Source organism: Ptychodera flava, unplaced genomic scaffold (assembly GCF_041260155.1).
Source record: "Ptychodera flava strain L36383 unplaced genomic scaffold, AS_Pfla_20210202 Scaffold_62__1_contigs__length_770838_pilon, whole genome shotgun sequence".
Lineage (NCBI taxonomy): Eukaryota > Metazoa > Hemichordata > Enteropneusta > Ptychoderidae > Ptychodera > Ptychodera flava.
The window spans coordinates 668,276-683,500 of NW_027248384.1; the positions used below are offsets into that span (position 1 = coordinate 668,276).

Consider the following 15,225-nt stretch of genomic DNA (forward strand, 5'->3'; position numbering starts at 1 on the left):
CACTAAATGATGTACTTTACAAAATTTCGAAATTAATGAAAACTTGTTGACCTCGCAGCACACGAGACTAAACGAGATTTCATTGCATAGTGCTGTCAACATGTCGAGCGCAGACTGGGAAGAAGTAAGGCGACTAGCGGCGGATTTTCAAAGAGCGTTGCTCAGCAGTACTGCTCAGAGGTTAGTAAAGCAAGGTTTTAGTGACTACCTATGACTATTAATTTGAAAAAATGCCCTATTTGTCCTCTCAATGATTCTTATTAGATTGTTTGCAAACCATCTGTCTCAGACTCCCATCTCTGCAGTGCAGTGTAGCTGTCATGTCCAGCCTGTAGGATCACAGGCGTTATGTTGACCGGCACCGGGTAGTTTGTAAAAGTGTACTTTATGCGATGAGAATATGCTACGATCCGACGTTCTGTTATGTAGCCTTAGATTGTTGTCAGGAACGATTGCTTTGAATTTTTTGGTACTATGTGGTTTTAGTAATGAAAATTGCACATGGCCTGTCAGTAGGCTTAACTTCTGATAAGAAACTAAGTTTCTAAATTCTATTAGGATAATTATCCCCTTGGTGTCTAATACTTTGAATATTGTTCTCAATGCAGTTTGTCAGAACGTAATTGTATTGAAATTGTCAACAAACTTGTAGAAGACAAATTACTGGATGTAATCCATACCAATGATGGCAAAGAATACTTGACTCATGCACAGCTGACAAGAGAAATTCGAGATGAACTTATCGTTCATGGAGGTGAGATACAACACTTTAGTCATAGTGTGTAACTCCATGGTGATACGGTAATACAGTAGTAAATTATCAAAACACTTTCATTTCACTCAACATGTGTGTAGTGAATATTTTAACATACCTTGATGAACTAGATTACATAAATAGATCTGCTTGTTTTTTTACCTTTGATATGATTTGAATCATGAAGCACGCAGTGTGATTCAGGATCTTTGGTTCATTGTAGATCTCTCTGTAATTTGGTGAGCAGCCAATATAGCATGAAATGGGGTACAACACTTTCATTTATTTGGGCCAAGCTTGATCAATATCTGGATATAGAGTTACAGTAGAAGATTTTAGAGGAACTGCTTTTGTAACCAGTGTAGTGTATTAAGACTTGTCTTTAAAGGGATATAGTCGTCGGAACTGCGCCTGTGCAAGATTCTTGTTTACAAACAATGTATTTTGTGCACGATATCAAGATGCACCCATCATCATAGCTGCAACATTTAAATTATACTATGATAGATTATGACAGACATGTTTTAAGTGTCATCAATCACCATCGTGCCTTGGATAACATTGTTGCCATGGGTCCCATACGACCTTTGAGCGCAGTTCCGACGACTATATCCCTTTAATCAAAGCAGGAATATTGAAACTCCTATTAGTCAGCTTCTTATACATGCAATGTGGAAAATCACGTGATAGAGGGACTGTGGGTAAATGTTCTTGTGTCAGAGACAGTATGCTTGATTCAGAGGCTCATCCAATTGACGTAAAGGGCAAACTGACCATAATACATGTAGTTTACTACTTGATATTCCTTGCATATCTGTCAAATATGATTATTTTTCAAATCTTTGTGAGATAATATGATAAAATATCACCATTTCCTGTGAAATAATCTCCGGACATTCACCGAGATCATTGATACACATTCTGCAATAGACTTGTTCATAACATATGCATGCGTAAAGACATGCACTCATGTACATGATGGAATTATGGATTTTTTTATGTTTTTTGTCATGATACAGGAAGGATCAACCTTGTAGATCTGCAAGAGGTAAGTTTAAAACTTCATGTCATACATCTGACCTACATACATAAGGATTAAGCACGGTTACCGAAAAAATTCCTAATAATCTAAAGTATAACAAACTCTCTTGGTCTTATATTTGCCATTTACTGGTCTACAGTTTGTACGAATAGAGTTTGTGTCATTCACTTCTTGAAAGAATGGTTGCATTTCACACATGTAAATCTCAGTGAGCTTGCCTCTCCTGGCCAAAAAATTACACCATGGCCCGTGATTTGTATTCTTAATTATGAAAGATAAACGCTTAGTGGTGTTGCAAATTTTGAATTATTTTTATTTTTAAGGTGTCTATAACCTTGCACATCCATGATATCAGAATTTGCACATAATCGCAGCATTCATTGTACATGTTGGCAAGAAAAACTTGTGCGGTATTCAGTATGTGAAGTGAACATGGTGTCTTTCACGCTGCTTACTGACTTAGTGCATTTATGATTGGAACACCCACATATTTTTATTCGCACAGACTACCTGTAAAAATCACTCGGTTCACAGGGTGTCATTGACTGCCGGTAACCAGTGCACGTGATATGCCATGCTTATTCTGATGTATTTGTACAATGTGGAAAGAGAGGCCTTATGACATCCCATATATTAAATGTACATGTACACGCATGCACGTCTGTTTTCATCATGGAGTGATGGTTAAAAAGAAAAAGCCACATCTGTTGTATAGAGATGCTGTTTCTAACAGATGACATAAGTAAAACCGGTATACTTCGCAACTTTAAACCACCAGAACATGAGCAAATACATATTGGTTCAGTCACACTATGAGCCAGTACAATATTGTGGACTTTAGGATGTGTAGTTAATAATGTATGTTCCTGGTTTGGTTCCATTGCCAGATTCTCAACGTTGATTTCAGTCATGTGGAAACTAAAGCTAATGATATTGTCAAGGCTGATAAGAGTCTCACATTGATCCTTGGTCAGCTCATTGACACGTAAGGTTACACTCCTTTTATTTATGAGTATAGTCCGATGTTACCAATACCATTGAATGTGCCAGAGAAATGCTGAAACACTCCAATGTAAAATACTCAACAACATAAATGGACAAGTTATTGGGTCATTGATCAGCCAAGACATAAGCCTCATTTGTGTTGTTCATGTCATCACAGAACAACAACGCAATGGCCCCTATTCTATCCTCACTGATTCTGAATCGCTGCTTGCATTATTTTAACCGTTTGGATTTTTTGGGGTTAAGTGCCAGTGGTGAAACATACTACAAAAATATGCAATATGTGTGGTGTTTGTGTGTGTGTGTGTGTGTGTGTGTGTGTGAGTGTGTGTGTGTGTGTGTGTGTGTGTGTGTGTGTGTGTGTGTGTGTGTGTGTGAGAGAGAGAGAGAGAGAGAGAGAGAAAGAGAGAGAGAGAGAGAGAGAGAGAGAGAGAGAGAGAGAGAGAGAGAGAGAGAGAGAGAGATGAATACATGTAGCTTAGAAGGTGATTTTGTTTTTGTATTTGACAGTGACTACCTTGACAAATTGGCTGATGAGATCAATGACGCCTTACAAGAGTCAGGTCAAGTTACTATTGGTGAACTTACCAAACAGTATGGCCTGCCTGGTGATTTCATTACAGAGGTATGTCAAATCATGATTATGAGATTCAAGTTTCCTCTACATCTACAAGAAAGCCACTCTTTGTTCTTCCTGTTACCTACCACTTTTCTTTTGGTGTATGTTAAATTGAATTGTGCCTATAATACTCTATTTAAACCAGTTTAATATTCAACATCCTGATTTTTGCTAATACTGAATTCTTAGATGTCTTATAAAACAAAATTCTGAACCATGTATAATTAGAGCTTGAATTTTAAAGCTTGTATTTTGACATCAGCATACATGTATTCATTGCATCACATGTAAAACTTTGTTAGTCTTGTTCAAACTATTTAAAAGTTTCCATATTACAATTGCAGCCTACCATATTTGAATGTTGTTTGCTTTAATACTGTCAGTGTCATCACCAAAGTAGGTTTGGCCATACTGATCTGTTCTGGAGAAGAAGATTTCTACTCCAAGTTACCCAAGTACAGGAACAAATAGTCTGTAATCTTGTCAATATTTTTATTCCTGTAACGTTCATACATCTGAGTGCCCATCCTTTTTGCTATTTTCATTATCATGGTTCACCAGGTGATAGAGGACAGACTAGGCACTATTATACAGGGTCAGATGGACCAGTATGACAGGGGTGTCATCTTCACAGAGGCATTTGTAGCCAGACACACTGCCCAGATCCGTGGAGTATTCAGTGCAATTACAAGGTAAAAATTCTATCCTGCATTTTTCAAATCAGATTCAACCTTTCATAGAAGATTTTGGTTCATCTTCTATCCATAGGTTCACCTAGTATCTGGTACTGTGACCACTAAATAGTATTGCTTGACTTATGTACTATGGGAAATAGGTTGGAAAAGGCTGACAGAAATACCAATATGTAAAAGGCAGTGAAAAGTAATTCACATGAGATGCACTTTCACATGACTATTTTCTTCTTTCTAGACCGACACAAGTGATCAACATTCTCAACCAGTACAAATTTCAAGAGAAGTTGTTTTACAGTAAGTGAAAATTTCACATGACATGTGCTAATAATATTGTGATGTGACAGTGTAGTCATTCGTGCTTCATTCACACATAGACGTGATTCACACTACAGAGATAATCTCAAGTCTGAGTAGGCCCTGGTTTCAAAAAACCAACATGGATGTACCGTGTCGGCCCGGAGCTGGCCTTATTTATGTTGGGTCAGTTCAGGGTCAACACAAATTTGCAGCTGGGTCCAAATTGTGGGTGTTAACATTTATGTAAGTCCTTTGCCCTTTGAAGCCCAAACAGTTGGCTTAGAGAAAAGAGATTCAAATACAGTGTGAACACAGACGGAATATTTTCCTATCTTATCACAGTCTTGCACCTGACCCAGGTGTGGCTGTAGACCTGATTGTGAACCTACCGGTAGTATCTGTAATTGTGGCCAGTATATAATCTCTGACACGGTTTTCAAGTCATTTACTGTACATACTGTAGTCTAGGTCCTTCATGAACTTATCCAATCAGATTTTTCATTTTTGGCACATGTGCATGTTGCAAAACACTCTTCATTTTCTTTAATTATTTATTTATTTATCTATTCAGATGACCATCAGGAGTAAATTCCCAATTACAGGCTCCACTGAACATAGATAATACATACAATTACACACAAACATACAGTTGACAAACAACCAAAAAAACAACGACGAAGAACATACAAATCATGAATAAAAATAATTCATCATACTAGTTTTAAAAAGACTGTATCTGTTTAAAATCTGAATACTCAAACTAAATTTTGATATATTACTATAAATGCTTAATGGAGTGTTACCCAAAATGGAAGGTTTACCCATAGAACACGTTGAAAGTTCAGCGGGATTTGAGTCAAAAAGGAACAATTTACCCCAGGATGAATGCATTTATATAGGAAACTAAGATCGGAAAGCTTTCTGCAATTGTATGAAGGAGGCACTCTTATAACCTGCATGGAGAGACTTCATTTCTTTCCTTAATTTTGTTTGCCAGCTGTAGTTGAAGATCTAGTCAACCAAGGTAGGCTAAAAGGTAGCATTGTGGGAGGAAGACAAGACAAGTCATCGTATGTCCCTGATATCTATGCAAAGACACAGAACGATTGGGTGGATTCATTCTACAAACAAAATGGATATCTGGGTGAGTTCAGTGGCCTTCAACAATTAATTAATATTACATGAAGTTACAGATTTGTTTTGATTTCCTAATGTTTCTTTGTTGAAAATAATGCCAACATCTATGATGGTTATACTGACGGGTTCGTACCAGGTAGATTTCACTTAGGCCAGGTTGGTTAACAAAAAATAGAAAATGGCTACATATCCTGTATAACACATTTTAACACACTTTACTTTTCAGTGATCCCAGAAAACAGACATTAATATGATTTTCAATGACCTGTTCAGCTGTGACATATGTTAAGTATAGAGATTTTGTACAGACTTGACATGATAGTGATACGCGTGTCACTGCAATATATGTCACAGTCATGACCTTGAATGACCTAACATCAACCAAGTTTACACACAGGATCAAGGATAGTGTTTATCCCTCCAAACTCAGAAAAGTTGTATCATCTTAATTTATTTCTACTAGACATTTAATGCAATGTGCACATAAATGTGTTGTGAATGGAGGGAGACTTAACAATTGTGAAAAGAAAGATAAAATCTCAAGGATTTTTGTGAAATTTTTGGCCAATTATTTGTTTTCCACTCCTATTTGATTTCAGAGTATGACACACTAGCAAGGCTTGGTATCACAGATGGCAAGTCATATGTGAAAAGGAAATACAAGTCAGAAAAGCTGGTATTCCTACAGAGTGTGTGTGTTGGTAAGGCAATCCGAGACAATGTAGAAGCCAGCTTAGATGAGGCCTTGTCCAGTAATTCATGGCTAGATATTACAGTAAGTTATAGTCAAACCTTACTCTGTATATACCATTCAACATCATTCTCCCAGTATACCAAACCTGTATCCTGGACCTAAACATACTGAAGTGATCTTGGTAAATGTAATAACATCTTGCTCCAGGGTCTGTGGTAATATCAGCAATGTTGTTTTATGTTGCACAGCGCCCCCAACGGCCATGTTGGGAACAGCATGGTGAGCAAAGCAATATACCCATACGCATTCGTGGGTTTGCTGTCATGTATTCAGGATTGCAGGTGTTAGACAATCAGCAAGGTCAGTAATTACATCTTACAAGACCAAGAGTAAGACAGCTCTGAATCCTTTCCCATTTAAAGATGTCACACAGTAATATAATATGAAACACAATTCATTTACTCACCTACTGTTTATCTTCTCTGCCTCTCGCAGCCATTACTTCCATCGCCATTTACAGAAAGCGATGCAAATCAGCTCTTACAGCATATCATCAAAGAGAAGACAGGGGCGAGGATATTCTGTGATAGCATCGTAGCCAGCCAGAAGTTCATCAACAACTGTCATAAACCGTTTGAAAGCTTGATGAGGTTAAAGGCTGAATCAGTAAGTAGACCCAATGTTCCATTCATCCTCTGCTCTATGTATTTTATTTCTACTTTCTAAAGGTATATTTAGACAAAATCAGTCAGAGATAAATAGGGGTGGTTCAAACATATAAAAACTTTGCACACCCTATTTTTGTCACATTATGGATCATGTTTCCATTTTTGTTATCCAAACAGAAGATTCAAAGCATAACAAGAGATCCTAAAAAGTTTGAAGATGCTGGGGAATATATTATCCTTTGTGAATGCATATTGCTAGTCACTGTGCCCCTGAACTTTTTAGAAACATCTAAAGTTTGAGTCAGTCGAAGAATTTCTTGAACTATCCCTGAATCAGCCCTGTTCCATGGATATAATATGTAACATTAATATCAGTTGACTTCACTCTTGAGTCTCTAGCTAACAAAATTTTCAAGGTGTGTACCTTGTTGCTAGTAATTGTATCCAGCAAGTTTATAAACCATAATTGCAAAATCCAAGCCAACAGGCTTGTCTTGATAATCCCAGACTCTGAGATGTTGTAAATTTCCAGTGCTAAGCCTCATAGACATCATGCAGATTTTAAACCAGAAAGCCAAGTTTTCCAACAGAGATGAATGAGCAACACCAAGTCAAGGGAGTAAGCAGTTTGCCATGACTTTAGACAGCGAAAAATAACATTTAAATTTTCAGGTAAGACTTGTTTATCCCGCCTTACTTTATCAATTCTATTTTTGTCCCTCCCTCAAAAAACAAAATACAGGATTCAAAAAATGCCACGTCAGCTTTCCTGCAAGAAAAAGACATTACATCAGCGACAGCGAATGCTGGAGATGGCAAGAAAGACAAACGAGAGGAGAGAAGGAAGCGTGCAGGGGCAGGCAGTGGCAGCACACATTCCGGAGGGGGAGGAAATGCCAGGGAGGTGAAAACCAAGAAGATGAAGAAATCAAAGGGACGAGGAGGAGGGGAGGAAGATGAGGAAGATACTGAAACATCAGCTCCAGGTAAGAGGAGTTTGTGTTTTTCTTCAAATAGGGATTTTGTGGTGAGCGTACAGTGTGGGTTGTCTTATCAACTATGACTCAAGTTTATGTTGTAGTTTTTTAGTGTGCACGCAGTGAACACACAAATGTATTTTAACAGCCAAAAAGTTTGAAAACAAGAGTGAAATGCAGTCTTCCTTGCCCCTGTTTGCTGAATTTATCAATGAAGAGAATCCTGCCAATAGGCCAAACCCGGAATTCGAATCGACCACGGTACAAACAAAGCCATGTGCGCTAACGCGCACAGACGTACGTGTATTTCCATACGCGTTCAGTACACATGTGGGTTTGTTTGTACCGGCATCACGTGATTATTTGGGCGTACTGAGTACGTAGAACGGCGTACGCATCGCGTCCTTTTTATTCCGGAGTAGAACCATTGGTTTTGTTTTCTAGCATTCAAGGGCAAACACAAGAGATCAAGTTCATGTCTGTGGAGGAGATAGAACAAGTACTTAGCAAGAACCTGAATGACTGCAGCGAGGAATTTATATCAGAAATAGCATCTGAAATCCACAGGTAAGATCCAGTGTTCGCACTACCGCTCGCCAGACGGCAAAATGGCGAATTGATTCACTCATTGGCGACTCAGACGGTCAGAACAATCGCCAGACTGGCGACTCAAAATTTGTACGTTCGGTCACTTTGTTCTACGATGTTCTGTTGCATTGCGGTGTTTTGTTTTACTTCTTGGGAAGTCTTTCGCCATAGTACTACCTTACTCATCTAAGTATAAGCCCGCAACTGTTTTCAGAGTATAATGGGTCGTACAAGTTGGTAAAATTACTTTTCAGATCAAAGAAACTAATGGGACATCGAAGTTCCCGTGATAGTATCGTGAGGAAAATGGCACGTATACCCAATACATGTACTTGTGCCCCTCCGAAATGTCCCTGTTACCTAAATAGAATAGTCCCACTCTGGTGACGTCCGCCATTGTTCAGGTTCACGCTGTCCTGTTTTCCCGGGAGGTTGTCATAGTCTAAACATGCAATTTCAGTCGTTTTTTTAGCGATCATCCTTTCATCTGTGAAGAGCTTTTACCGGTGACCATTACAATTTTCACTGCTATGCTGTTGTTTTCACAAGACACGGACTGTTTGATCTTGGAAAGTAGAGTTGCTTTTACGTGCAGCCAATGCACATGCCAGTTCACGGGTTCACACCATGCTCTTGAACGTGAACGGCAGCATACATGTCTTTGTTTCATGTTTATATTTTATTTCAAGGTATGATTCAAGCTGAAATGTCACCAAAATGTCACTTTTATATCGAGGGATTGTGCAAACCAGTTTGATTTGAAACAGCTTTGTAAAACACTCTTTACTTAGCTCGGAAATTGTTACTGAGTTTTGCTGTCTTTTGGCCATGCATGGACGTGTATCAGTGTGATCATGGCATGCCATGCCACGTTCATGAAGATCTTGAGGATGTTACTCTTTTCTGTATTTTTTTGTACTTCACAATTTCTTTGGTTGACGTTTGAAAGTTCAAGTGGTGTTCAATAGTCATGCATGAGTTTTGAATCGAAGCATTCTTTTTATTGAACTATTAAAGCAGTACTGAGGATTATACATATGATGATGAGAAAGTGGCAGACTTCTGAAATATTTGGTTATCATTACTCTTGAGTGTTTAATGATATCACCTTTGACCTTCGAGATGAATGTGTGTGACCCTTGACCTCACCTCTCAAAAGAAAAATCTGGCTACTTGTGTTCACACTGTATTAGCCAAAAAGGCTAATCAACTTGAGTAGCCAGAGCAAACCCTGAAGATCATGTCAATTTTTCTCTGAAGTTAGAGATAGGTTTGACTGGATTGCAATACTGTTCTCTCTGATACGTAGAAACATGGAAATATTTCTTTTATTCTGGCGTAGTCATTTGACTGTCTTTTAATACCACATTCAATCCAATCTTGTAATGCCATGTCTGTTTGTGTTTGTGTTATTTTGTTGTTTTTTGTTTCACAAAGAAACCTATTCTCAACATACTGGTTGACGAAGGAGTATACCTCTTTAAAAAACACAAAAGTACATATTATAAGTCGCACCCCTTCTCTGGAGAAATAATTCGAGTTCAAAATTTGCAACGTCATAATAAAAGACGCGTCTTATAAAATAACTTTAACGGTACACAGTATGAGAGACAGTAATTTACATCTTAGCTTCCTTGAAAGACTAGTTTAGGAAGTGACATTACACAGCTGAACTCATGAGTTAACAATTTTCAAATTCCAATCCTTGTAAAGTAATTCTACGCATTGTGAATTCTTTAGTGAGATGCATAATACAGCAAGTTTTATCTATAGACGACAATGATATTCTCTATGCAAGCTGCAAAAGCCAACTTGGTTACAGCAGTTCAATTATACAACTTACAACACACCTTGTGTTCATATTCTCACAGGCCTCTCACCAAAGCATATCAAGATATAGCCAGGTCAGTATTTCTCGAAGCCACAGGTGAGGGCGCTAGCGGTGACCGAAGGAAAACACACTCGGAGCTACAAGACAAGGTCAACGGACTTTGGATAAATATCAAATTGTTTGAAAAGGGAATCAGAGTAGTTGGTGGTGAGTTGTAACACCATAGTCTCCATTTTATTTTCTTCCATACACAGATTTCATACCATGACCAAAACATTCATGAATGTTCAAATTTCTGTTCAATAGTACATTGCTAGCCACAAAGTACTTTATGTCATTTTGACACTCCAGTTTGTAACAAGTTTAATGACAACCAAACACATCTTGCTTTATAAGAACAATAATATTTCCTTAGTTGAAATTAAAATCATTATAATAATTTGGAAACGTACAAATACTTTTGCTTTTATGTAATGAGTTAACAGGGCAAAACAGGCTAATCCTGAAATCAGATGCTTTTTACCTGTCTTACCATTGTAAGCAAAAGATGATACTCTGCAGATCAGTAATTTGTGAAAATAAAATGCCAGTTTTAGGCGGCACATTTGCCACTTGCTACAGATACAGTCTAAAAGTACATCTTGTTCAGTAACAAATTTGCCATGATTTGTCATTCATCACACATCCTATGCACATAGATCACAGCGAAGTACACACTCATTTCAACCAATGATACAGCTGAAACTTGTTCAGCCAGAGAGCGCCTATTTTCTGAACTCATACCCATTCCCACATTTGTACATAATGTTGTTGTCAAACTTCAAACTCTATCAGTGTTGCTTGCTCCACAATAAGTGACTACACGTACGCAATTATACAGTGTTACACAAAACTGCCACTGTGAGTTTCTTTCAATCAAAAGTTTGCTTCTCTCATGCAGCAAAATGTAAATTTTGAATTCTACATCACAAAAGCAAAAATTGCCAGAAGATTGGGGTTTATAGAGGTCATAGAACCATCCTACATGTTTTATGCTGTGCCTGATAGTGTGAAATTTGAAAATACTTTTGTGGCATTCAAGATGCTGCAACTGACAAAGTCCTGATTTTGAAAAATTAAAAAAGGTGGAATCATTGCTCAGTTGTTTATTTTTTGTGCATTGTGGAAGTCAGTATAAGCATTGTTGCATTTTGATATCCTATGTTTTACAGAGGAGCTGCAGATACAGTTGTCAAGATATCTACTGAAGACTCTGTGCTCAGACATATCTAATTTACTCTTTGAAACCATCGCTAGGGAAAACATGGTGACTGTTAGGGAAACAACCATTACACCAGAGGTGAGTCAGGATCAATAAATTGAACCCCAACCTGGCTGATATCAGCAAATTACCGTAATTTTTAAAATAAAAATGCTTCTTATATTGTTACACTAAACAACGGACAGTTTGAAATCGCTATCAAACCCTCTCGCCTCTATATTTTCTTCATACTGTCAAAAAAGACTTGAAATATGTGAGTTTCATGTGCACAATAAACAGCCAGTGGTTGTAATGTTTGATGATCTTTTCATTATTTTTATTTTGTATGCCAATTGCGAGCTTATGTTTTACTTTCCAAAGCATATTGAAACACTGAATTTGTCAACACCACATCCACTGTTATCATTTACATTTGAAGACAAGAACTCCCCTGTCAACAATAGCATAGCAGTCTACACATGATGCATAGGCTGAGTTGACAAGCTGAATACTGTGTATCTCAATATGCTCTGGGGAGTAGAAAAAGAACATCCAATTTACATACAAAACAAAAACTGTGCAAAGAAAATCATCAAAGTTGCAGCTACTTGCCCTTTAATGTGTGATGACCAACCATTTTCAGTTGTCACCAAGCTATGCTAGCAAGCTAGCAGTGTGCACCGACATCTGATCTCTCACAAATGTCTGCAGTTCATTGCAGCCATTGTTTCATTTAGTGAACAGATCATATCTGTGAAAGTCAGTGCCTCAGAGATATATTCCATTGAGCACCCTTTACATTGTTAATATCTAATTTACTCTATACAGATCCGGGCAAAGCTTCTGACCAAATTCCCAGACAGAATCAGTAACAAAATGAGTAAACTGCATGCGTCCCTTGCTGGCAAGGTAAGTCTGTCGTGCTCTCTAAATTGCTAGATTTCTTTCAGAAAGTGAAAAAAGCAAAAGAGTAAAACGTATTTATGCATATTGCCAAAGCCTCATAGTGATTTATATTCCAACATAAGAGGGTTAATGTCACTGCTCCGTCAGCAAAGTTTTCATCAACTATTGCTTGTTTGGCAAGTCTTAGAGCCTTGGAGTATGTTTTTCTCTGTTCATCCCCAATTCACTGTAAACAGGTCTAAATCACAAATGATAACAATGGTTTTGGGCCAAACCATGGTGGTGAAAGGGTTAAAGATAGTCGGGAAAACATACGTTCTATCAACTTTCCTGTAGGATGGACAAGAAAGCAATGACATAGTTTCCTGCATGTACCAGGAGTAGATACTAACACTTTAAATGCTCCTACAAAAATCTTCAACTGTGGTATAGGGACATTCCCTACTCTGATGATATCACATATTATCAATATTTTGGTCTATAAGTAATCGTAGAAGGGTATTTCGTTTTCTCATGAGCCTGAGAAAAAGAAACACCCCTTATCAATAGATGAGATCTGCAAAGACAATACCAGCAAGTTCATTCATTTAAAAGGCGTATTCTTTCTTCTGTCAGTAATTTCAGCCATAAGTTTTGTAAAATGTAGATAACGCAAGATTTTATGTCAGTAAATCTTCTCCGTTCATCATTATTCATTATCGGTTGATTTTCATTCTCAAACAATGCTCATTACTTTAGTAAACTTTCTATAAATGAATTTATTTCAGAAATCAAGCATGAGGCAGTACCATTAGAGGAATAAACACTGGAGTTTCTACTGGTGATGACATAGTGTCTTGTGTAGTGTATGAAATATATTCAAACGCTGTAAATAATTTTCTGTGAATTTCAATCCCAACCACTCATTTTTCTCACACTGCCTTCAGTTTGAGAATTAAAACAAAATTTTCTCATCCCCTTGTGTTCAAAAGAACGGCTACAAAATTCATGTTTTTTCATTGCCTTACAGACATTTGATGATTTCAGTGAAGAGTTTGAAGATGCAGCCTCACTCTGTGACGTAATGCTGAAAAAGACGGACAAGAAAAAAGAAAGGTGAGTTGATGGTGACAGCAGACCTTGACACAAGGTCATCAAATATTAATCTCATCACTACCGACTGACAACATGACCATATTTTGCATAACAAAGCTGAACCAAAATAGAGGAAAATAGAGGAGGGCAGGAGATAGTCCATCAAGCACAGGGTTGTTAGGGATCCTGCAGACAGTCTGACTTTGGAGTCATAAACAAGAGTAGAGCTTACATTTTATTACATGCCTCAATGTGAGTGCACATCAGTGCATTGATTTGAATAGGAACATCCAGGGAGTTAGCAGGCCCGTTGAATGATGTACTGACTGGTTTCCATGGTTACCCATTCCGGTGAAACTCTTTGATGTTTTGAACATCAGGTAGACGCTTAACGCTAGATGTAAAATATCCATGCTATTTTGATTTTCGTTTAAAATCTCTTTGATGCTGGTAGATAATGGTAAAATCGTTTGAGAATGCCCTGCATGTAACTAAATGTCATATAGTGTTATCTGTGAAGAGGCATGTAATAAAAATATTATTACCTGAATACATTGGTTTATGTGCCCTCCTGGCGTTGGGTAAGTTGTCACCTGCTCTTGGGCACATAAACCCATGTATTCAGGCAATAATATATAATGTTAATGTACATTTTCAATTCTAATAATCACACATTGTTCATACTCTAGTGACTCCTTTTGCTTTTGGTTCTGTGAAATTGCTCACAGAACAAGGAACCAGTGTTTATCCTTGCAACATGTCCATTATTATTACATGTCCATTTATGGATGTTTTTCTTCTGCTTTCTCATCGTATCTCTAGGCAATTGGTGTTCAACCACAGGCAAGCCTTGATGGACCAGCTCCGCAATGAGAATGAGCCAGCCATGGCGTTACACCTAGCGACGGTGCTGCTCTTCCAGACGCACACTCACTGCATGATCCACGCCCCTGGAAGGTGTGTCCCTCAGCTCATCGCTTTCCTGGCCGATTATTTACCACCCGAGCAGCTTGAGAAACTGCAGAAGTTCCAAAGCCTCGTCCAGAAAAGACTCGGCACAGGCAGAGAGAGACAGGATGAAAACGAAGAAAAAGACGAAAGTGAGGATAATCGAGATGAGGATGCCATTCATCAGCTTAATGACATGCTACCAACAGTGAAGGAAATTGCACTTGCAAAGAAGTCTGCCACGACAGCGGAGACTTGAAGATCGCCACCAAGTGGTAGAAATGTGAAATCTGTATCATGATCATGACTTTAAAATATGAATATATATGTTGAAGAAAATAAATTCTTTATGTCAGCAATGAATACTGTCTTCATCCTATTTTGATGCTTGTGTGCTGTAGTGGATATTAAATATGCATAGTCATTTGGTATGGTGTGTGCACTCAAATGGATAATGGATATTAAATATCAATAGACATTTGGTATGGTGTGTGCGCTCAAATGAAACGTTTGAAAGTTTAAGCATTCACTTTCAATATCAAGAAAGAAAACCAGGGGTCATGGTGCAGACTTTGGTACTGGAGACACAAATTACCCAAACTACATTTGAAATTCAAAATGGCCACCATCCCATCCCTATGTTAACTCTATGGGGATAAATTTGATTTTCACAAAGAGAAGCTGGTAAAAACTTTATTCATTCCATTAGCGTCAAAATGACCTCAACCAGTTGTAGGCTGAATATATTGT

General features: G+C 37.9%; 1 protein-coding gene across 1 annotated transcript; it reads left to right on the forward strand.

The window, feature by feature from the left end:
- The first annotated feature begins 23 nt into the window (after positions 1-23).
- Positions 24-14,788, forward strand: LOC139128639 (E3 UFM1-protein ligase 1-like). Its single transcript, XM_070694380.1, has 17 exons — positions 24-180; positions 609-754; positions 1,774-1,802; positions 2,684-2,781; positions 3,312-3,426; positions 3,982-4,112; positions 4,351-4,409; positions 5,410-5,556; positions 6,149-6,324; positions 6,739-6,909; positions 7,654-7,906; positions 8,341-8,455; positions 10,348-10,514; positions 11,519-11,646; positions 12,376-12,456; positions 13,463-13,548; positions 14,350-14,788. Exons 1-17 carry the CDS (start codon positions 101-103, stop codon positions 14,732-14,734), a joined length of 2,367 nt encoding a protein of 788 aa, XP_070550481.1. The 5' UTR covers positions 24-100; the 3' UTR covers positions 14,735-14,788.
- The last annotated feature ends 437 nt before the right edge of the window (positions 14,789-15,225 follow it).